This window comes from Sinohyriopsis cumingii, chromosome 5, assembly GCF_028554795.1.
Source record: "Sinohyriopsis cumingii isolate HCF-2022 chromosome 5, ASM2855479v2, whole genome shotgun sequence".
NCBI classification, from domain to species: Eukaryota; Metazoa; Mollusca; class Bivalvia; order Unionida; family Unionidae; genus Sinohyriopsis; species Sinohyriopsis cumingii.
Genome location: NC_142965.1, coordinates 109324538 through 109350233, shown reverse-complemented (window position 1 = coordinate 109350233; position 25696 = coordinate 109324538). Strand labels below are relative to the sequence as shown.

General features: G+C 34.8%; 1 protein-coding gene across 7 annotated transcripts in view; it reads right to left on the bottom strand.

Moving 5' to 3' along the window:
• Positions 1-429: 429 nt before the first annotated feature.
• The window catches only part of LOC149799969 (RNA-binding protein FXR1-like), a 135736-nt gene continuing 110469 nt past the window's right edge, over positions 430-25696 (bottom strand). For 5 of the 7 annotated variants that reach the window (XM_089959481.1, XM_089959486.1, XM_089959487.1 and 2 more), the window contains 3 exons: positions 18268-18381; positions 11646-12130; positions 430-6593 (listed from right to left, as the gene is read on the bottom strand). In XM_089959481.1, the coding sequence (XP_089815607.1) occupies positions 6534-6593; positions 11646-12130; positions 18268-18381 (659 nt within the window). In that variant the 3' untranslated portion in view covers positions 430-6533. Of the gene's footprint in view, positions 12131-18267; positions 18382-25696 lie in introns of all 7 variants that reach the window. The other 2 variants (XM_089959485.1, XM_089959484.1) reach the window with 2 other exon arrangements.

Sequence of the window (25696 nt, the reverse complement as noted above, 5' to 3'; positions counted from 1 at the left end):
AGCATGCCCGAGCAACATCATTTTCATTTAAGATCATTAGATAATGGGGAAATGTTTGTGGCAAGTAGTTTAGGAGTAGCAATAACCAACTAGTGCTAATGGACAGACTCTTGGTCAATGTAATATGAATGGATTGTAGACCTCAGACCATCCCATAATATACTTTGGTGTATGATCAGTAGAACTAAAATCTGCAAGACTATTTGTATTCACAAGATCCTGTCTTATCCTGCATTCAGCTGTAGGACAAAAAAGGACAATAACAAACATTGTGTGCACACAGGGATTTGTTTAATATTTTCATCTTGACCATACTATGTACCCGCTTTCATGACGATCCATCAAACACTGCGGGACAGAGATTTTGCTAGATGGATGGAGGGAAGGAAGGAAGGAAGGAATAATCAACACAAAAGAATAAGACATAAGGAACACTGATCTAACTTTATTCATTGCATAAACATATTTACATGTTATCTTATGTCAATGTTCTGAAAAGGCCTCCATCCCACCAGGCTCTACTAGTCTGAGTGAAGAACGTGGCACAATCAAGAAATTATTTTCTGCAAACTAAAAGTAACTAGTCAAAACTTCATAAAACAACTAAGGATTTTTCTGCAGACATCATGCCAATTAGGTATGTAATATTAATATCATACAATTAAGTCTGAGATAAGTACATTATGCAAATTAAATTCCATTCAACTCATTTGTAGATTTTAATTACATTTTCTTCTTTATAAAGATTGCCACTGCTGCTTTGGACAGGATACACATGTAAACGTAATTGATGATGCTTATGACCTCCATACAATTTTCATGAAAAATTTCTGTTGAAACTTGAAAAAGAGCTGATGAGCAATAATATTAAAGGGTATGCGGCCAATGGAAATAACTGAAGCCATAAAATACTGGTTTTCGGATCATTAGCTACTTTGCTTGAAAATATAATCTCAATAATCAAGGCATCTACCCCACCTCAACCCGACAGTAATTGGACCTGTTAAAATGAAAACAGTATCTCACAGTGGTTCAGTGGTTAAGTTGCTGGACTTGAGAAAGGTGTTGATTCAATTTCCTATCCTTGGATCACTATTGATCATTGTGGTTGCCCCTGGGAAAGGCACTTTATTCTGTTTGTTTCTGCATGATAAACCAACAACATTAAAAGTTTTGCAGTGCTGTAAAACACCATAAAACCAAACTGTTACTTTTCAAATGTTCAAATTGGTTTCTACAGTGGTGATGTATGTGCAATGAATGAATTTAACGACATCTCCCTCAAAATTTCAGGACCTTCTTGCCATAAAGATAGCAGCAAAAATATCAACAGATGAGTTGAACAGACTTCAATATGGTTGTACACAAGTAGCAACCAGTATATATATTTAAGTCCACAAGGTAGAAAATGTCAACCAAACTATTTTATGGCTAAACATTGGAAATAGTTTGAAACAAATCAAAACATGTTAAAAACAAACTCTCTTTTGTACAAACATATCAATGGTCAATGATATGGTTTTCATCATCAACCATGGTCGATGTGCAGACTGGGTCTACCCAAAGGGACTGAAGCCATAACTGTATGGTGCCACCAGGTGGTCTAGTGGTCTAATGTGCTCACCTCTCTCTCTGTGGGTTCGAGTCTTGGGGACAGCCAATGAGGGGATCTGAGAAAACTTGCCAGTAGCTTCCCTTGGGTCGGTGGTTCTGACGGGTTTTCCCAGGTTCTTCCTCCACCAGTTACACTGGCCGCCAGGCATTGCCTCTCATGTGCTAAAAAATGGCGTTAAACCCAGAACATACATTGTAACAGTCTTTTACTGTAACTGAAGTGATAACCTCACTCACATATCAATAACAATAACTCAAGTGTAATATTTTTTCAAGTCCCTGTACAATAAACATATTTCCTTCTTGTATTAGAACAGTTTGCTATCAATACTAAACAAGAATTTTTCTGTACCAAGTCTTATACAAACATCAAAATTACAAACCATTCAAAACAATAATACTGTCAAGGAAATATTTTTGTCTCACATAAGTCATGTGTAATTAATGATAATTAAAAACATCTAACAATTTGTTGGTATTTTCTGTTTTGCTTCATCAGAAAATAATTCAATGCTAATGATGTCATCAGTGTACAACATAACAGATGTACACATAGTGCATTAAACAAATCTACAACCAGAGAATGTTTGCTATCACACCTTTACACATGTAAATGTCAAATTCTTACAGGTATCATAGAAATTGGGGTTTACATCTTCAATGAAGGTTTTATGTGACTCTTAACTTTCCGATACTGGACAGCCAATATTTTAAAAACTGACAAAACTTGATGACTTGCACTAAATACGCTTATGATCACTAAGTTTGCAGTGCTACTACTATTATACTATAATATACACAGACAAAATGTGAAATAAGAATCCATTATGTCTAGCCTGTCTGTAAATGTAACCGGGTACATCTTTTGTTTCCAACTGTTTATTCTTTATTACTGTTTACCTGTCTATGAATGATACGAAGGTACATCTTTTGTCTATGATTGTTTATTCTGTATTACTGTTTGTTCCTTAATTTTTCAAAGGATTACTTTACCAACTGTCATATTTCTGGAGGTGATACTGATGTGAAATATCAATAATGACTGGGATTTTTTTTTTTAAAACCATCAGCAATACTGCTTTATGGCAGGGATATAACCAATCAATGTTATAATATCAAGAGAGATGAGCCATGGAAATACAGCAGTGAAAGTCATTTCTCAGAGCTCTAGATCAGCAGCATTTTTGCGTATTATATAGTTAAATCAAATAAAAAACTACAATAAAATGGTTTTGGATGGACTAGACTTATATGCAAATAGATACAGTAATTTTTATCTAGAGTTCTAACTTGTGATGTCCAACTAATGGTGTGTATAGGCAGGGAAAGGAAACATAACAAAAAAATTCTAAGTTACATTTACCTTGCATGCATCTCAATGATATCAACTGTTCACCAATGCTAGATACATATCAATCATGTTGCAGGATAAAAGTTTTCTTAAAGAAAGAAATGATGACCAACTGCAGTTGGATCCATCAAAGTGAATATGAATGATATCTGGGGTCAGTGAACAAATGTGCAGAAGCTGCCATTGCAACTATTACAAGAAACTGACAGCTAACAAAAGGATTTAAAAACTGTGCTTCATAATAAATTACATTCCCAAGATTTGGTATTGTATGGCACAGACATATCATTCTGAGACAATTATAAATCCAACAGAGCTTGTTACTCATTAACAAATTTCCAAGGCAAATGAATTATAAATTTATCAAGCTATGGTAGAATATAAGAAAATGTCTGACAGTATGAAGATAAAGTAAGCTTCAGTTCATGATCCAAAGGATCCATAATACCCTTACAGTTGATCCACATAGGATGCAAACCTAAACAAGGCCATCTCTTTTGAAGCAAAAAAAAAACCAGAACAAACAAATTAAGCAAGAAAAATAACAATTGGGGATCATAATTAAGTCTGCTAAAATCTTGCAGACTTAGTGAAACTACATGTACACCAATTCTAAATCAAGGGCAATAAGGTCATACAATTAACTGCAAAAGTTAGATGATTTTTCTGTGAGAATTAGATCATACAATGTTGATTAAACATTCTGCTAAAATTGCATAAATACAAAAGTAACGACATTATACGTCCTGATAAACAACTAGCATACATTTATTCATTATCAAAGATATGTTAGAGATGGTTGAGATGGGAGTCTTAAACTATTTAGTGATCTTTTTGATTTGGTTAGTACACAAGTGTAGAAGGAAACAATATAAACTAATAAAAAGTTCAATAATAATACCAGATACAATTCTTTGAACAGTGCTTCACATGTACACCATACTATCATTTATTCCCATAGTGAATCGTTCACAGAAACGTCAATATTAAATCTTAATATTAGCCCAGCTCCAGAAAAGTGATACCTAGGTCTCATTATTGTCTATTACATAGAAGACAATAACAAGCTTCCCTACAAAGTTTTATTCTGAACACAAATTTTCGTAACACGTACATTTGTTGGAATTCTCAATAATTTTATTATGACTTTTGACAGCACATTAGCAAATAACTAAACTACCCCATCCAAGTAATCCTGGTTGTCCATACTGTTAGGATTTTAAGTGGACTTCTTCCTTCAGTGCATGAATTTGTACTGTGTGTGAAAAAGCTATCAGTACCCTTAATAATAAAAATGACTCTGCATTAGTAGTATTTGCACAACTTCTGCAGAACATCTTGCATCCAGTAGGACTTATGATCAGTAACTATTGCTTTCTATTACAGTTTTCATGGTTAACAATGTCAGTGGAACACTCAATGAAGACCTGCCAACCCTAGCAAGACATTCTCAGTAAAGCAGCAAATTTTTAAGTGAGACATTTTGGCAATGTAACAAAATGTCATGTATGGCTCGTCAACCTTGACACATGCATTTAAAATGTTTAGAAGTGTGATCTGAGATTAAAGTAGCAAAGGCAACCATCATGTTCAACCAAACCAGTCTGTAAAGTACACTTAAACCTTAATTAACTCCTGTACAGTTTCAGAAAATACACTTCCAAACCGAATGGAGCTCAATGGTGTCTTCATGTAATTTTGGGGATTATTTTTCTTCTTTTTTAGCTTCCTGAATTTCCCTGATTTATCATAATGATTGTATTTTCATAATTGTTGCTATTACTTAAAAAAGATTCTAACGTAAGGGTCATTCCAGTAAAGACCTGTGGTCAAATTTAACAGTTAGCAGGTATGTATCAAATTTTTGTATACACCTAAGCATTGCGTCATTTTGAACACAAGGAAACAAATATTAGCAGGATCAGCATGTAACAGCACCAAAGAAAAATATCCAGAAAGAAGCATCATATTAGCTCCTGGTGTCTGTAAATGACTGACAAACAAATATTTTACAATTCTGCACAAGACAAGAACATATTTTTCATCAAATCAATATGTGCTAACATTTAACACTGCAACACTATTGCCAACATTTCATACAATAATTATACACAGAAAAAGCATGCTAGGTAATGCATTATACCCTGTAAAATACCTTTTTTTGTACAATCCAGTAGTTTTAAATGACTGCCATTATTACACTACCCATTTTTGTGTTACTGAACATTTGACAGTGATATCTGGGGAAACATCAAGGAAAATAAATGCACATTTCAGCCACTAAATACAGGTGCACAATGGGAATCCATGTTACAAGGTATAAAAAGCTGAGATTTATAATTTTATCCGTTTATAGTATCCAAGTATGATGTTTTAAGAAACGTCAACACATGAAGGTTATATCATGCAGAGGCAAGTTGAGTCAAAGTACCAATGTTCAAAGGGACCCCATGGATGCCAACCCAGGCTGATCTCAGGGCAGGATTAAAATTGATCTCAAGGTAGGATTAAAATCGATCAATGTGCCACCAATGTCCTCTATTATTAGCTACAATTTTCTACAAGATATTTTACATCATCCTTATGTATTATTATGTATCCTATTAAAAGCAGAGTTGTACGTAAACAAGTAAACTGTTTAACAGTACATCAGCATAAGCCTGATGCAGGTGCTTACAACCATATCAGAAATAATTTAATGTACAGCTTTATATCTATTTATCTTAGTCTGGTTAACTGTTTTTATGAGCTGCCTGTGTCAGATCATTACAGCCCAATTTTACTTCCTTTTGTTTCAGGAACTAATGTTTAACAGCACACAAATATTTCTTTTCAGCTCTTATATCTCAAACATTTTCTTTTCCAATGGATTTTTGAAGAAAACAATATGGATTCCAGGTATAAAGCTGCTACATACCAATCTGATGGCCTATCACATATTTATTTTGCTCTCTTTCACTCCAATTCAGAAATCTGAAGTCCCTTAAAATCAACATCAATAAAAAGCAACAACAACAATTAAAAAACAAAACAAAATTCAGTACCATAATTTTGGCCAGATACCCCCATGTTTTATTTACGTTAGGTCAAGGGGTTGGGTGTATTCAATGGATACATTTAATATGCACTTATTTCTCATATACCAAATTCCATCTTCAATGTTTAGATCAATGACTGGTAATTGCTAGTGTCATGATAATTCCATTATCAACACCTTTTGTCCAAAAACATCCTAAAATCAAGTTTCATAAAATACTGCCAGTGGATTCAAATTGTCTTTTCCGGATAAAAGCAAAGCAGTATCAGAATTCTCTGGTACTATGTGGGTACACTTTGTTTTATGCCCAAGGCTGTATGCAGACATCTTTTAACTTGCCACTTGACTGAAATAACAGCATCATTCATGATCATTCTGTGACATTAGGCATCTGTCTTTTCAACTACTGGTAAATGTCTTGTGACTAACTTATATTTTCGTCATGTTGCTTGTGAAACAGTGTTAACTTTATATGATACCCACTAGAGAAGATGAAAGTTAGTCAACCATATCCTCACAAATTGTCTCCCTTTACGAACTCTGATTGGGTAACAGTTCCAACATATTACAAATGGCAGCAACCAGGTCAGTCTATAAAATAACAAACACGTGTGTCCATTAATTAAACTTTTATTATGAGCTTCACTTTTATCACTGTACTATTCATTCATCAACAGATCCAGGTCAAGTAACCGCCCCACCAAATGCAAATTGGTTTGTCTATAATAGAGGGTCATAAAGTCTTATGCCTAAACTGAGCTTGTCCATGCCTATGTGCATATGTGTGTTTGGGGATATGTTCCTTTTTTAAACCCAAAATAAAAAAAATGGCTCATGTAGCCAGTACCCTGGAGCAGTGTTATCACCAAATCTTACGGTTAATTGTGCATTTTTTTGTGTGCAGTGATTAGTCAAAGAAAGTATGAATGAGAAAAGCTAATAAATGTAACATGAAATTACAGATTAACTATGTACATGCCAATAATCTTGAAAATCTTTGAATCATACACCTCCTCATCTATAAGCAATATTCTACATGTAAACATGACATTGTAAACAAAAGAAATGCAAATTACAGGAACGAAGGGTGAAAGATTATGATCAGGGGAAGATTGTTTGAAGTTTTTCAAGTAACATGGATGTATGTACCAGTATGTGTGCTTTCTATTTTGTTCCTAGGATTTTGTGAGAACTTTTCCTAGCTATCAACATATGCCAAAAATTACACACACAAAAGAACAAGGAAATGCCTTGAAACTTATTCAGAATACTAAAAATAAAAGCAGATCATGAAGTTACTCTCTTCCATCAGTATAATGAAAGTTGTGACTGAGACTTCTGGCAATTCAAATGGCAATAAATGGTCAGTAATACGTAAAAAGAAAGAAAGTAATAGATGGAACAAAAACATGTTATACATGAATTATTCAGTAAATTCAAGTGGGAAATAAAATTCACTGTTATATAAAATCACTGTCTGCTTTTATATAGAAGTAGCATCTTTGTCTTTGGGTAGGAACATATTGGTTGTGCAAACACGCCCAACCCTATCTGTTTCAATCCCACTGATCAATTTTGTGACAATCTTGCATAACAACCATTAAAGATATTGGTCTTATGATCAGACTGGCCTGGATGTCACGAGGAGAACTTAAGCCCCGTCCGACCAACTATGATCAACACGGATGAAATTGTTACTCCACCAAATGAAGGTCTTAAATCAAGAGCTTGTTGAATCTAGACTTGAACCTGATGCAACCTGGGCACCATGTCAATACAATGCTATATGACTTGGGCCTCTAATTCTTAATTGAGCAGGGTATCAGAATTCAAGTGAGAGATCACTAAATACCAAACTTCATACGTCAAAATTGGGCTATTGGCTGTAACATCAGTGTAGAATTTTCATTGAGAATCTGCTTTAATCCTTCTATCAATTCTCTTAACTTTTACATTGAGTATCTTTGCACACAATTTAAATGTTTACTTTTGCAGGCCAATATTATCCAGTCCAGTTTAAGTTGTTGATCAAGGTAGCTTTTAACAGTACCTATTCAGTATATGCTGTTAAGGTAGCTTTTACCAGTACCTATTCAGTATATGCTGTTAAGGTAGCTTCTACCAGTACCTACTCAACATAAGTTATTGATTAAGGTAGCTTTTAACATATCTATTCTGTATAAGCTGCTGATCAAGGTAGCTTTCACCAGTAGCCAGCTTAAGGAACATTTCACTCAAAAAGAATGTCTAAAAGCACCCCAATGTGACTGTATATAAAGTCTGCACTAACTTGAATCATGTAAATGTGTTCTGTACTGGTCCTTCATGTGCAAATTATTCTTTTACTTTCTCAGAAATTTGCAACCATGTGTATTGGAAACAAATTAGTGGTCTGATCCAAAAGTGCCATACAAATTTCGAACTGAATAAAACACTCATTTTCCAGATGCCAGTTATCTGGAAGTATCTCTCAAATGGAGCGATTGAGTAGTGTCTTCTGCATACATGTTTTCATTCTGCATAAAATTATTATTTATCTGTGCAACCAATTGTCCGGACAAGTTCATGTCCCCTTATGGGTCCAGATAACCAAGGTTTTACTCTACTTCATTAATCTCATCGGTCTTTTAAATGGTAAATGCAACAACCACATATAAATGCTTAAAAGTAAAGTTCAACTGCAAACATTGCAGATCTAGATATGCTATATCACCTCATGAACTGGCAGATCTGGGTCTCTGTAGTTTGTCAGGAGTAATACAAACAACACAAACCCCGCTTTTATGGTACATTATGTAATCGCAGAATAGGGCTAATATTGTTTGCAGTTGCACCAGACTTAAAAGCAAGTAGGGATGGTATGTAAATAAATGGCCTGCTTTCCAAGGGGAGAATCTTTCCCCAATAATAAAGTTCTTTTCATTTATATATGTCTATGATGAAGCCATTTTTGCTGACATGCCATTTAATCAATATATAAAAAACTATGAAATCTTGATTTGATTTCAATGAGTAGTACTAAAACTATTCAATATCCTCGGTCTCTTCAGACCCATCAACACTAAAATAAAACCCATTTCCATTTACTAGATCATAAAATATTTTACACGTTATTTTAACAGTGATATAATATTATTCACTCAACCATTAAGTGGCAATAGGACAATGGGATCTTTTCTTTGGGTAATAAATTATCATGCCATTTATGCCACACTAAGCTGGATGGTGCACCATTACTTTTATTTTTACAGTTATGAAATGTTTACGAAAATCAAATACTGACTGCCAGGAATTATAATTCCTGCAATCTCCTTTCTGCAATTAATGTCACACAATGAACCGTGACATGTCTGCATGTAATATCAACCTTGCAGATTATATATTGCAGATTTTGATTACACTCTTTTGTTTTCCATTAGTTCACATAACTAGTCAGATGGAAACAATTCTATGAAACAAACATCCCTTAATCAAACCATCTTTTGACAGATCCACACATGAATGGAAATTTATTCCAACATGGCAGTTTTAGCTGTGATGGAAAGCAAATTATGCATAGTTAATCACAACAAGAGCAATCTACATTAAGTATAGTCCAGTATATACATAGAATCAGGCATTAAATAAGTACTGTTTTTTTGTCCCCTCATAGTACACTTAAGCCAAGAGCATTTCCCTTTAGCATGTGATAGGAGAAATTCTGTAACATCATGACCAGTAACACGGAAAACTCTTCCCATACAATCAGAGCTCCTTTCAGCCAAAGATGAAGGATTCTAAGTTGAAACTACCAAGGCAAAAAACTCGACCGATCAAAAAGGCTGGAGGTGATTTAGGTCAAAATGAATGAATGACTATAAAGATTCATGTATCAAAAATAATCTGAAGGTACATTCCAGACACTTCTTTTGAATTACAATATGAGCTTGTTAATCCAACACATGTTTACTGAACCAATGCACATATTATACATAATGTAATACCTGCAATCAGCGCTTAAAAAAATGATCATAAGTTTCATGCAGTAAAAACTCATCACAATGAGCATATGATAACCAAGTCATCACGAGCATCGACATACTATAATAGTTAGTTCCCTTTGATTATGATGACAGCTCTCCATTTTGGGAGTTCATTTTCTCCCCAGAAATGGTAGTGCCAAAAAACAACAAATTTAAGATCCGTCGAGACTGATTTAAGACACAAAATTACGTGGTAACAAAACAGGCATGTGAATGATGTCATAGGTTCCATGATATGAAGAATGTCCATGAGATGGTAAGTAACAAAACAACAGGTATGGGAGTTGGTAGCTTTCATGAAAATCATGATGTTCAAGCTTTATTTTAGCAGTTTCTCTCCCATGAGACATGCTGCAATCAGGATATGAGACTTGGAAAGGAGATATTTTATGGGGAAAAACCCACAGGAGTGAGCCCTTATTAAGGTTTAGGCAGAATATATTAGAGAATGGTTAATCAAGGGTCATTCACAACCTAATCAATATATGAAACTAATGATTTTGTAGGGCATCGTTTTCACTGGATAAACAAGGCAAGGCTGTAATATGACTTCTTGCACTTCAATGAAGCCTTAACATCTGGGTTAAAATGAATCACACATTTGAATAATAAGCCCAAAGCAATTAAAATCTCACAAGTCTACATCCAAATAATTCAGGGATGATAAGCCTACTCTGAAAGTTGTGAACACTCTGGCTCTTTGACCCCACTGTAAAAGTTGTGAACACTGGCTCTTTGACCCCACTGTTAAAGTTGAGTACACTCTGGCTGTTTGACCCCACTGTAAAAGTGGTGAGCACTGTTACTGACTGAATGGTCTTCACTTTATATCTAGGCAGCCAAAGAACAAGCAGAATTTAGAAATTGTTTACGGAGATACAGACAATTAAACTACAGCCATAACAAAACTGTTGGCAACTTACAGCTGCGGTAGCAATCAGAAAATCAACTGCAATGTCTCGCTTCTCCACCAACATAAATCAATATGAATTTTAGAACATTAGTGTGCATGGAAACAATATTCATAAAGTGTAATTCCCAAATACTAACATTAAAATTTTCTTGCCTATAGATGTGGAGCCTGACAAGTTTCAGCACAGATATGGATTTTCTTTTCTTCTGCAAATGACAAGATCAGCTATGAATTCTGCAGTACTGTCGGCTTATTGTGTTGAGCATATCCCATTAAGTTCAAACACTACGACAACAGAATAAATAATAAATAACACTCCTCAGCAATATACCTTTTACACATAAATTAAATACATGAAAGAGTAGTGAAGGAACACTTCACCACAATGAATCACACACAACTTTGGAATCTACAAATGAATTTTCCACAAAAAACTCTACAGAAGTAAAGCTGCCGATATGCAAATTATAATATTTTGAGAAAAACAATGAGAAATGTCAATGATATGTGAGCCTTGATGATGAAAGTGGAAAGGAAGAGCACAGATTCTGTTACATCTTTACAGAATTTCTCACTATTCCATTCAAGGGGGATAACTCTTGCAGCAATATGGCCAACTGTGGCCTTTTCCTTGCAATTCAACAATGGGGCTGAGATATCATAATACTCTGTTTTGAACAGATTTTTTTCATTTTATTCACCATTCACCATCTGATCCTTTGGTTTCTGTGTAGTGCTGGAACTCTGGGACTTGTTTCCCTTTGAGTCGGACTCACTTCCGCTATTAGCTGCATTTTTCACAGGTGGATGAGAAGCAGACCTTCTAGGCTCTCGTTGATCCTTAGGTGCAGCAGGGTTGACCTGCTGACGACTTGTATCTCCTCGTCCCTGCTGGGAGGGAGTTTCTGGTTGGGAGTTAGCAACAGGCGATTTTTGCCGGGACCCACTTGCTTGATTTTCTGACCTGGACCCACCTGCTTGATTATCTGATCTTGATGGATTGGATTGTGCTGTGGAAAAATGATTAGTTGTGCCTCCACGAGGAGGACCTGAAGCCCCTCTCCCACCTCCACCACGGACATTGGGGGCACTAGTGTCAGTCTCAGTTCCAGAGGCAGCACTTCCATTGGGACGCATGGGGCGTCGTCTGCGTCTTCGTCGTCTCTCTTGCTGTCTATCACTAGAGCTATAATCTGAAATGACAAAATATTCAATATGTTTGACATAATGCTTGCAATTTGGCCTATGCTCTCTTGATTAATAACCCATCCTGAATCTTACAGGTCCCCAATGATCTTGTGCACAAGTTTTGAAAACAGTCATTGATGCAAATAGGAAGTGAAACAATGCAAATTTTACTTTGCTTAAGCCTTTTCTTTCCTATCTCTTCTACAAATGGATTTTGTCAAGCCACCTGTTTTGACTGCTTCTGTTTTTGTCCCTCTTAACTTCTGATTCTCACAATGCACTAGTTAGTAAATTCTTAAATATTCCGTTCAGCTAAAAAAATCCATCAATCTTTCAGCAATACCGATAAGTTTATATCATGAGGCCAGTATGAACATTTCATACTGATACCCTGAACAGTCTGAAAATTATACTCCAGAAAATAAAGTGTAGGTTATTGATGGATGGATGAAAAGATAAATGGACAACACTCTTAAAAATAGTGAAGCTGAAGAAATGTAAATAACAAAAAGCACACCTGGACGACTAGTCCAATATGTATACCAGGATACATAGAGATACCGTTAATGGTTTAAAAGTTGTGCTTGAGAACACAAATCTGTGAAACAGACAAATGGACAAAAAGTTAGAAATGGGACGGATAGTGATGATGAGAGGAGGGGATGGGAAGGCACTAAATTGAACGAGACCACAATAATAAAAAAAAAAACATAAAAAGCACATGTATAAACTTGAATGAAAAGAGTTTTCAAAGAATAAGACATGACAAGAGCCCATCAAAAGGGCGGATGCTCTACTGGCCAAATAGGATTTCCTTGATTCCAAGATACTTCTGTTTCTTCGACTTAACTTCGACTTCGACTTAACTGCCTAGTAGCGAAATCAGCTGATGTTCTTAAGAATCTCCAACATATCAAATTTGAAAGCAAAATTTGTCTTTAATGTCTGAGCTAACAGTTCCACAAGATACTAGAATGTGCAGTAAATTTTGTTATCATGGCCTTTGACCTTCAACCTGATATAATGGATAGAAGATCAATGAATTTGTCTCAGACAATATGAAGATACACCATACACTAATAAAATAAATGAAATAAAGTGGTATCGTTCCAAATATATTTCAGATGTATCCACAAACTGTTTCAGTGATAACAACAAACTCATACCTGTTTGTTGCTCATAAGCCAGAACAATTAAAACACAAGTCTAAATCTTTTACCTTGATGCAGAAGATAATAACATACAAAGTCTGGTCAAAATTCATGTACACTATATATGTTCCAGTCACAGTGTACACAAGTTCCTTGAAAAACAAAAGTGCAAGCTATCACCTAATACTTGATGCCAAGGTTAATTAGTTTTGGTTTCAAAACTCCTTCATGAAAGTGCACATATGTGGGTGATCAGATCTGTTTCATTTTTATTCAGGACCAATTCAATATTGTTGTTGTTGTTGTTGTAGGGTTTAACGCCATTTTTCAGCACACGATAGCTATACATGGCGGCCAGTATTAATGGTGGAGGAAGAACCCGGGAAATCCCCGGAAAGAACCACCGACCCTTGAGAAGCTACTGGCAAGCTTTTTCACATACCCACATTGGCTGAATCCGAGAACCTACGCAGACAGAGGTGAGATGGCAGTGATCCATAACAGACAGCGCTTTAGACCACTCGGCCACTCTGGGCCCCAATTCAATACTGTAAGAAGTGCTTTAGTGAAAATCGCATGACAATATCAACATTCAGGCAAGAGAAGGTGACAAGAAGATTTTGGAAGACATGTCTATCTGTATATTGTGATAAATTGTAGTGAAATCCCCACATCAATATGACCAGCTCTTCAAAGCAGCCATTTTGGAGAATATCAACATCACTGTAATTCGGGAACAGCTATACTGTTTATTACATTAACTCTTTTTTTAAAATAATAGGCAAGTTCAGAGAATATTGTGTCACCTGCCTCGCATGCTGAGATTATCCTAGAATCTAACAAGGCTATAAAAATTATAAAGTGGACGGGAAAGTAAGATGGAAACTGACAAAACCGAGCTATAACCTTGATCTTGAGTGCAAGTAAAAGTACGATGAAAGCAAAATTTTGAAGACAAATGATAAGATTTTCATGACCACCATGGTGATGTGGTTCTTACAGACCAGAAGAGACAGTTTTAAATGAGTTTTCAAGGTCTCAAAAGGCCTGCAGTAAGTATTTAGCATTAAGAACGTGGGTAACACACTCTTTTTGAATTGCAACACAGTTCGATGCAACTCGGGTCACATTTCTTACTAAATTTGTCATCCATTTGCAATGCAGAGAAGCTCACAGGATTTTATCATAAGTGGGGATCTCCAACCTTGTCACAAAAATAAGGGGGAAGTAGAATAAGAATGAGAGGGAGGAAGAAACGGCCAAAGTTCAATTTTTATTTAACATTTCATTATCTCTTTCTTTCTTATTTCTCCACCCTACTGAATAAGCTGCTGATTGTTGTTTCTTTTCCTTAACAGTGTATGAATATTTTTCTGCACTGAGAACCCTCTTTCAGAGTCTGCTGGCAGAAGAGATACACACACACACACACACATATATATATATATATATATATATATATATATATATATATATATATATATATATATATATATATATATATATATATAGCCAGATAGAACAAGTCTGAAAACTGTTCTTTATGTACTATTTACTACAGCTCAAATGTAATGTTGTTTGAATACTTCTGCTCCAATATAAGATTTTTCACTAATGTAAGTTCTGCCAAAGTTTAACTTGCTTGAACTTGCACTCTACTGACTACAATGTCGCATTTACTGTTCTATAATGCTGTATTAGTTCTTTAAATCCATTAAAGACATAGTTTACTTGTTCTGAGGTATTCTGATCCAAATAAATATCTTTGCTTCTTAATTTCAATTTTAGATTCCTATTTATTAGATTTATCATAACCTTTATGCTAGGGATATATGGTTTTGTAGCATAAAATCCCACAGGGATAAATTGTGATTAGAAAAGAAATGAAAAAGGTGCACTCTAGCTTTAATTTGAATTGTCTGTTGGCCTTTTCTGCATTTAATTTAAAAATATTGCTAAAATGTGGGTTAACCAGGCATACCGTCTGTTTTTGTCTATCCAGGTACACTGGACTTGTATTTAATGCCATTTCATGTTCAAAATCACTCACTGGTATCTCCATTTATAACACTTCCCCAGCTCCAATAATATGAAACACTTCCTAGCGTTAAAAATCACTTGCCATCATTATCATGACTCCCCTGTATTTGCCGAATGAAATCCTCATCTAAAGTCGAACCACTCTGGGTATCAGCCAATTTGGTTCTTCTAGATAGCCCATATTATAAATGCATATTTGTAAAACTTCCTTGATGCAAGGTACAAACTACAACAGAAGGCTTGTTACTGGGCCCAATTTGCCAATCAAATTTACTTTAACAACCATACATGTCAATCGTAAGTAAATGTGTAAACGGTTATGAAAAATTACATGTTGAACCAGTGCTACAATATTTTTACTGGTCTGACTTGTGTTGCAACAAGCTCTGAGTGAACGACTGCATAAAACTGTATACTGCACAGAGTACATTTTCATACATGCAACTTAATATTAATTTGTGGGCGGCATCACACATCATTGGTTTCCAAGTGCATGAATTTTTAACAAAAAACTGTGCAAATCACACGATTGCAAAACCCTTGGGGGCACATCTGATTTGCAATGTGACTGGTATGTCACAACAGCAAGGGGACACTATTCTAATTGGCAACTACCAGTATTACGTGTCATTCAATCCATCCATATTAATCCCATTGTATTTTTTAGACCATTTTTAAAATTACTGTTTGGCTTACATTTGTAAGTCTTTAAATTTAAAAAATGGTACATTTAATTTCAATGTTTCACATTCCCTGAAATAAATTTAAGCAGTTTGGGGTAAAATTCAAGGACTTTTTTGACCAATTCAATAACATTTCTAGGATTAATCTAATGTGTTTAAAATATGTTAAGTTTCACAGTAACCATTTTGAAAAGATTTTTTTAAAGACTGTACAAACTATGGTTGCTCATGTTGGAGGTCAGATCAATTTAATAATATACCAACTAGATATCGTAAGAAATATGTTTATGGGAAGCAGGGATAACAATTTTCACAATGGTTACATCACAAAGATGTAACATGATGTCCCACCCTTCACATTGTCTTGACACCAGGCCGACCAGTACTAACACTAACCTCTTAATGCTGAGCGCCAAGCGAGGCAGCTGTTAGTACCATTTTTGTAAGTCTCTGGTTTGACTCGGCCGGGGATCGACCCCATGACCTCATGCATCCAAGGCGGACCCTCTAACCACCAGAGCAGTAAAGAAAATTTATGTAATGGCTTGAAAATTAAAGCATCTGTCCAACTATAACCATAACAAAGTGTATAAAACTTCACGGCTCTAAGTTTTATAACTGTTGTGCTATCAGTCCAAAATGATTTAAGACGTTAAAAAAACAGCAGTGTTGCTTTTAGGATTTTTCAAAATGGGGCAAAATCCCAAAATGAATTCACTGAAAGTGGACAAAACCTACATATAAGTGGACCAGACAGTCTTGCAACTTAGGGAAAAAAATACTGACTAAAATTCATCAATATGCAATGCCCATCTGTGATCTTATACACTTTATCACTTGCTTACTTACAAACACAATCTTCTGTAGTACTTAACTTCAACAGTACTACTTAAAGCAATTTGCACATCTGGTTGCAAATTCATTATTTTTTGTTATTCTTGACACGTCCATCACACACCATTCCTTAGTCATTTTGATAAGAATGGTCAAGTTTCGGCCCATTCTGCTTTCAACACATGTTCATACTTCACTTTTTCAATCACAGTACAGTCTCTGCTACTTACGAATCACAACCTTCATTCCCATTCAGAGGCCTGACTTGGCAAAAAATAAATGACATCCTTGGAAAGAGTTAGAATATCTGAAATTGTTCTTTATGATGTCTTCTGAAAATTGCAAAATTTAACTCTGATTCTCTGATATTTTTCTGCATGCAGACAACAGGTTCAATTGTGAGTGTCTGGTATAACTGGGATTTGCTTTATCCAATCACACTGCTGGGTTTTCAGAACCCCTCTAATTGCTACTTATAAACCATATATGTTATAAATCACATTGCTGACGTGAGTTGCTTATCTTTGATTGCATATACAAGATGGAATTTCCTGAGCAACATGCATGCAAAAACCCAATAAATACGAGTCTAACTGCACCTCATATCAAGTACAATGTGCACAAATCATATGTGACTTTCGGCACAATTAGTAGCTTAATGTTTATCATAATTTTGAAGAACAAAAGCACAAAAACTTCTTTTCCTGCATCCAAAATGCAACACTAAAGCAATATGCCCACTTTTCTCCATCACAGTGGGGGCATAAAACAACAAGAAATGTGTCATTAGGACATGGATGCCCATGAAAACAAATAGTCTCAAGTCTACAAAATACCAATATTTAGTTTCGATCCATGTAAACCTCGTTTATAAAGTCTTTACAGACTCCAAAGTTACCATCTATACTCATTTAGAAGAGGAGTCAAACTGCAATCAACAAAGACTTTGATCTGCTGTTACATAATATGATGGCAGGTTGGCGTCTGTATTCTTTGTTCTACTCATTACTTCTCACAAACTGCAGAGACCAAGATCTGGTGGAGCATAATGTGCTGGCAGATCTGGGTCTGTGCAGTCTGCAGCTGGGCTTGACTTACAAGCAAGTATAGACAGTACTTCATGGCACCCCTGATTTGCTATATTCATTGCTCTTAATCAGGCATGCAAATTTGCTTTGTTGCATCAGAAATTTGTTATATCCATTTTTGTGCAGTTTTACTGTACCCTAAGTATGTATCTTTGCCACATTTTTACATGCATGGGGCCAAAAAAGTGAAAATAAGTATATGTGAACATAATTTTTACTGCAGATGCATTCAAAATGAAAATGACTACATAACAGAGATGTTCTTAAGTTAAACAAATATTGATCTTTTTCCTTAACTGTCATGTGTTAACAAAAATATTCAATATTTCAGCAGTCTGTAAATTACCTTGTTCCTGACTATTGACACTAGCATTGTCGAGCACAGTATCATCATCATCTGTCATTCTTCTTCGGGATCGTGGATCGTTCCGATCTCCACCTCTCTCAGAATCATAGGCTCCTAGAAAAATATGGAACAAACCTAGCATAACAATTATATATTAGCAGAAGTATGTCTGATCATGGAACAAAAACTCATTATGCCTGATAATTCTGGAGAAAAAAAAAATCATGCAGGGGCATGATGAAATAAGTTCATGGATCTGATATTTCAACCCATCAGCATACGTATCAGGAAATGTAGCATGTGTTGGAAAGAGTCTGCATTATGTTCACTATTTCAATATTAATGGACTAAACTTCCCAAATGACTTTCCTTGTAAGAGCCAATGCATACCTGTTATTAGGTTGCATGTGTATATTATTTTGTGTACATTCTTACATTCCCTAAAGCATACAAAATTTCCACTTTAAACAACGATAATAAATCTGAATTTTTCTAAGATTTTTTAAATACATGGTTGTCTATTTTCTGCTGCCAATTTTTTCATCCAATTCAATTGAGTGTAGTCTGCTTTTAAGCTGGATACAATGAAGTTTGCTATCAGTCTGTAATTTTGATTCATTAGTTTGATGGGCAAAGAAAGAAGTACTTCCATTGCATGCACTGATGAAATTTTTGTACAAGTCTACATTTTTGACACACGAGTTTGATGGACAAAGAGGCATTTCCAATGCATGTATTGATGAAGTCTCTGTATGAGTCTATAGCTTTGAAACATTAGTTTGATGGATAAAAGGAAGCAGTATTTCCACTGTAAGAATTGCTTCCCTCTTTCGGACAAGACTTGGAAATAGATGTAGGGACACTTACCAGATTGGCAAGTTTTCTAATTCTAATGAATTTGCAAAGAATAGATCCTTATAATATCAAAAATAACATTTCAGCCATGATGAAATATGTGCATTTATACATTTATTAAAGCTATTGCCATTTTTGAATGAAAAAAATTCGTTTTCAAGAGTCTCAAACTATCTTAATAGCATGTAATGAAAAAAAGATGATGTTCCGATCTGATGTTATACCCTTTAAGTTGTGTCCTTGGAAAGACCCCCTCCCCCCACTCCACAAGATATTCCAAAAAACTGACAAGGGTAGAATTTCTCAAGAATGCTGAATTTTATCTGAAATCTCATAATAATTCTGCAACATCTGGAATGTATATAGTTTACATCACTGATGACTAGGTATCAATAACAGCCTTTTCCAGGTGGCACATGGGCTGAGAATCCTCTCAGGAATATCATATCAACACTGTTACAAATAATCATCACTTTCTATGTTATGATTGTTAAGATCCTAGAGATTATGTGATTGTACATTGTTAAAATGGTGTAAAAAGCATGTGCTATGGGCATGCATCATTCAAAGCAGATATACAATCTCAATGCATAGTTTTAAAAAGTTCTGAGCTAAGAACCAATTTAGAAAAATTATAATACTAATTATATAGATAAATCGATGCAGCCATCCACATCATCCTTTCAGTTTTCACAGGCAGCTTTCCGATACAGCTCTCCGTCATTATAACATGGTAGTAGGATTCCATTATTATATATGGAATCATGATATATTGAGAATAGCATAATATACAGGGCCATGGTATAGCAGGCATTATAATTATTTTTAAAATAATGCGGTTTTGAAAGTGAAATGAAGATACAAGTCTAAGTTTCTCCTTGTTTCCTTTCAAACCTTATTTTTATACATTGGTATGATTTTAGTAAAAGGGTCTGTAGTAATACTGTTACATCCCAAATCACATTATATCAAAATACATCATAATGGGTGAGAGCTGTATTTCTTCAGATCAAATGTTAGTATAAAGTATCTGAATTACTTGTAAGATACATAATTTTTGAAAATTATGTCATTTTTGTAGGATGATTCCAATATCTTTGCAGCCATGTATGATTCTTCTAATTGGATCTCAAAAATATATCAACTGTTGTATCAGCAGATATGCTTTTGATTTAGCAGTAATCTCTAAATGGATGAAATGTTTTGCACAAATTAACATACTTAAGGCAGACATTAAAAAATCTCATACTTCAACAGTACACAATTCTGATGTTTGAATATGGCTGACATAAAAGCAATATAATGAGAATAAAGATGGCTTCAATGTACAATACTACATTAAATTTACAGTATCAAAATAGATGAGCATAACTTTGAAAATGCTAATAACGCTTCTTTTTATGATTATAAGAAAATATTAAATAGCCCTCTAATTACAGGTAGATTTAATTATAATTTCTTCCTCTGATTATCTCTAAGCAGAGAATTGATGAAAAGATTAATATTTTGAGAAAAAATATTACATCAATTATCTTTCAAATATATTTTGAAATGATCTGTTATTTTTTGAAGTTCAACAAAGGATATCAAGGTATGTAACCACTAATAATTTCCTCTTATGATAAAAATTTGTGACAAACCCCATTACATATCTTCACTGGCCTTTCAAAGTTAAAAATAAAAAAGCTAAATACAGAAAGTACCTTTGTCTTAGAAACAGAAGCTATTCTTAGTAACAGCAAGTAGATAACATACCATATGCTTAGGGGGAAGAAATTCCTAAAAGCTAAAGGTCACACGTAAAACCAGATAAAACCGACCTGCTCTGCTGTTTGCTTTAATAGGGGTAATATGGCCAAAATTGAACCCCAGCCAAATAAAAGCACTGAGTAGTCCATAAAGGAATGATGAACAATCTGCTCATGTAAATACAACCTTTCTCCTGCATCCCACCCCTACCCCTTAATGAAGCTGAAACTAAAGTAAAAATAAGGTCACAACTCGTATTAAAATAATGCAAGTACATGTAAAATGACTGATCAACATGCATTTATTTTCATCATGATCATAATATCTGCAAAGTTTTAAAGTAATTTGCTCAAATCTGGTGAGTACTTGCTATCATGAAATTCAGTCACACACTGCATCTAGCCCAAGTAAAACAAGGGAAATAACTCTTACAAAAGGAATGAAGCATTATGATTGGTCATTATACGTATCTTTAGATGAGGGCCATAATATTTGCAATATTTCGCAGCAGTCCATATAAAAAAAAACTGCACAACAAGTTTCATTCACAAAACTCTGTCTTATGCTGCATTAGGTTGCCAGACCAAAATGGAAACTAACAACAAAAAAAAAACTGTGAAGTGATTTGTTGAATGAACATCTTCAGATAATGAAAAAACAAACAAGTAGACGGTTTCATGTTGATTCACTGAGAATTGAGACTAATTATGTAACAATACTATTATATCCTACATCCAGCTCCAGATCAAACAAGATCATTAGCTCTAAGAGAAATCATAGAAACACTGATTTATTAATATGCGCATCATCAGATGATGACAAAATGTGTACCAAGTTTGACAGTGACCCATAAAAATATGCGGGACTAGTTGTGTTTACAAGAATTCAGCTTCAACACAAAATAAACAGAAACACTAACAACAAGAGGCTCAAGTGGCCCTGATACCACTCTTCTTGTGTGAATGCAAATTTATACATGTACTGAAGCTGTTGAGTGAAAAGAAAAGTCTGGAGAACCTGAAAGGTGTTCATGCTAGGATACTTTCAATCAAGTCTGATCAAATCATATTCAGTAGGTCTGGAGAAGTAATCTAAAAGTTTTCCTGTTTTTTTATATATAAATAATGCTGGCTGTATTTTGTGTCAGGTCGGCATCATTTAAACAAACTTGATAGGTCTTCATAGCAAGATGCTACCTGTCAAGTTTGGTCAAATTCTATTCAGCAGTTTTGGGCAAGTCGTTTAAAAGCTGTTCTAATTTTGTAGTAACAGTAGTCACATCTGAAGGTATATCAACATCATCTTAATAAACAGTGATGATTCTATCATATTAATTAAGGTTGCCTAATGCCAAAATTGCCCAACAATTGTTGGTTTAAACTGCCAACCCCACAACTGTTAATTGAAAATAGTGGAACCCCGCTATAACGCGATAATTGGGGTCAAAAAAATTGGATCACGTTAATATCAGGGTCACATTAATGCAGGCTTTTACAGTATTTTACTTTTTTCAGAGAACAACTCATTGGCACATATATCTGTATTCATGTCTAATGTATATGATGAATAGGGTATCAACACCATTTAATATCAAGCCGTCGTGGCATTCAGTCCATCTATAATGCATGTAATTCCACTGAAATATTGCACATAGATTTATCATGTTTATTAATTTTTTCCCAGATTATTGTGTCTGCATTCAATGTCTAATATACAGCATGAACAGAGTATCAACACCGTTTACTTGCCGTCTGATATCGTACTGTTGGGGCTTGAAATTAATCCATAAAATATGTAATTCCATTGCAAATATTGCATACATATTTAAACTATTCATTAATTTTGTCACACGTGATTATGTGTCTGAATTCAATAGGAAAAATTAACAGCAAAATTAGGTTAAGAAAGACGAAGTACGTGTACAGTTCATTATGTTCCAGGGTCTATGAACGGTGTCTTTTTAAATTTCATACTGCTAAAATTTTCTCATATGCGTTTCCATGTACATTTATCCACGGCAAATTTCCAATAATTAATGCTTGTACGCCTTTTCGTTTGAACGACTACAGCAAGAATAATTACCAATAAACATGCTTTTGGCGTGCATATAACTTTTACTTCAGATTTTGTGAATATCGAAAGAAACGTGTGTAAACTAATATACTAATCATTGCGCAAAGTGCAGAATACGGCTTGCGTTTGTAAACTTGCTTTTCCATAATGGTAAAATATTTTTAAAAAAAATAGGAAATTAATAACGAGTTCATAAACAAACATCATACCCAAGTAAAACCCCGAGAACTAAGTGCAGTAGGCTTGCAATGGTCACGAGTCACTTTTATTTTAAAAAAATTTTAAGCTGTACAATTTCATACCCTTTTAATTTCCAGCTAATAAAGCGTACATTATTTACTGGTCAACTGATTGCATCTAATAACACCGCCAAGCCCAGCAAACATGTTGGCGGCTTTTGTTTTTTTTATGTTTATTAAATTGTGACAATCTTTTATCAACCACCATATTGTCTGCTGCTTGGTTGTGTATGCAGATAAAGAAGAAACACATGTTGGCTATCATTTGAGCAACGATTATATACAGAACTAATTGAAGACAATCACAAGCACGACTTACTGGCTTTACTCATGGACCAGTAACAAGTAACATTTTCGATGTTTATTTTGGCATAACACTTCAAGAACCTGGTGAAATTGTTAAACTTCAGAAGCTATGCCATGATCATATTATATTGAAATTCATACGTGAACTCTTCCCCAAAATGATAAAACGTTTTACACATATTTCTCGTACTTGAAAAAAGATGCATTTGTTTTCTCCCCGGTACGAGAAAAATACACATACATGTAATTAAAATTGCAGGAACCAAGCCACGATCATATTAAATTTGAATTCATACGCGATCTCTTTCCCATAATGATAATATACTTTGAACAAAAAATATTTTTTCATGTGCAAATGAATATACGAAATTTCGGGAGTCACGCCATGACTGCGTTATATCCAAATTAGCGTTACAGTGTGGTTGCACTGTATCTGAATAAAAAGAACAAAAACTGAGGAGTGTTTTCTATTATTCCATTTATACCTGTAACATATTACTAGATCCAAACCAGAATTTGTCTTTCTACACTACTTAAGCCATCTTGATCATACAAAAGCTAGCCAATGCTTTCTTAAAGTGAATATTAGTAATAATCAATATTAAAAATTCTCCAATGTGTGTATTGTTGAAGAGCTGATATGCAAGCTGACAGTTTCTCACTTTCATAGTCGGCAGAGTGGTCTAAAGTGCTCACCTTTATGGATCACTGCCATATCACCTGTCTCTATGGGTTCGAGTCTCAGGTTTGGCCAATGTGGGTATGCGAGAAAGCTTGCCAGTAGCTTCTTGTGGGTTGGTGGTTCTTTCTGGGGTTTTCCCAGGTTCTTCCTCCACAATTTATACTGGCCACCATGTATAGCTGACTTTGTGCTGTAAATTGGCATTAAACCCTACAACAACAAAAACTTCCATATTCATGGATATGTATTTCTTTCTAGCTGTCTGCATGGGTTCTAATCTTGGGCTCAGCCAACATAAGGAAAGAAAGCCTGCCAGTATAACTTCCTGCGGATCGATGGTTTTTCTCAGGTTCACTCACCACATGCTGGCTGCCATGCACGTCCTATCATGTGCAAAAAATATTGAAATAAATCCAGAAAAGAACAAATAAACCAGTAATGATATCTACACCTATTCTGCACTCTGAAATGCTTCAGTTGAACATGTGGCTAGTTTTATCAGTCAATGTATGCTGGGAATCATGTAGAGTGAAACATTAAATGACTTTTTAATGACTTTACTTCATATGACCTGATTTTCTCTGACATTCTAGCTCGTGGTTTTACTGAAAAGGAATAAAAAATGTAATAGTGTTCAATATTGTAGTTTTATGTCTGAATCTGAACTTTAATTTTATGTGGAAAAGCTTAAAGTCATAGAAGCAAAGGGATTTGATTTGATGCACACTTTCAAAATGGTGATGATAATATGTACCTATTGTAGTGGCAATCTTATGAGATTGGCAAGGTAGTGATTTGTCAATATGCACATATTCAGATGATGACCATAATATTTTGCCTAATTTCATGGCAATCCATCAACAACTGCAGTAATAGTTATGCTAACGAGATTGCATCATACACTGTATTAACCTGCAATATAAAACTGCAACAATTCTAAAATTGCTGGAAGAAAGTAATGGATCAACATGTGTATCTCTAGAAGATGACAATAACTTTACCAGGGTTCATGGCAAACCATTAAAAAAAAATGAAAAACACAGTTGCCTTCACAAGATTTTGCAATATAATGCATTCAACTGTAAGCCAAAATGGGCAATAACTTTTTTCAAAAAAATTGCACAGTGATTTGACATTATTGTGTGCATCTTCAGGTTATAATCATAATATTTAGAATCAGAAACTAGAATCAGTTGAGCTAAGTGACTCTGTGTGTGTGTGTGTGACTTGGATTTTTAACATAGCTTTAAAAAAAATTCAGTCATATTGCTATGATGTCTGCAATGTGGCAGTTTATAGTGATGTCTAGCACTGGGGCATCATGCCGCAGACATGTAGCATGGTGTCCCACCCAGTCATATTATCCTGACACCAGGCCAACCAGTCCTAACACTAATCTGTAAGAGATTGTGTTATACACTGCATGAAACTGCAATACAAAAAGGGCAGTAATTCTAACAAACTTTGGGCACCAAGTAATTAGTTGATATGCACATCTTTATGTGATGACTGTAATACTTACCAA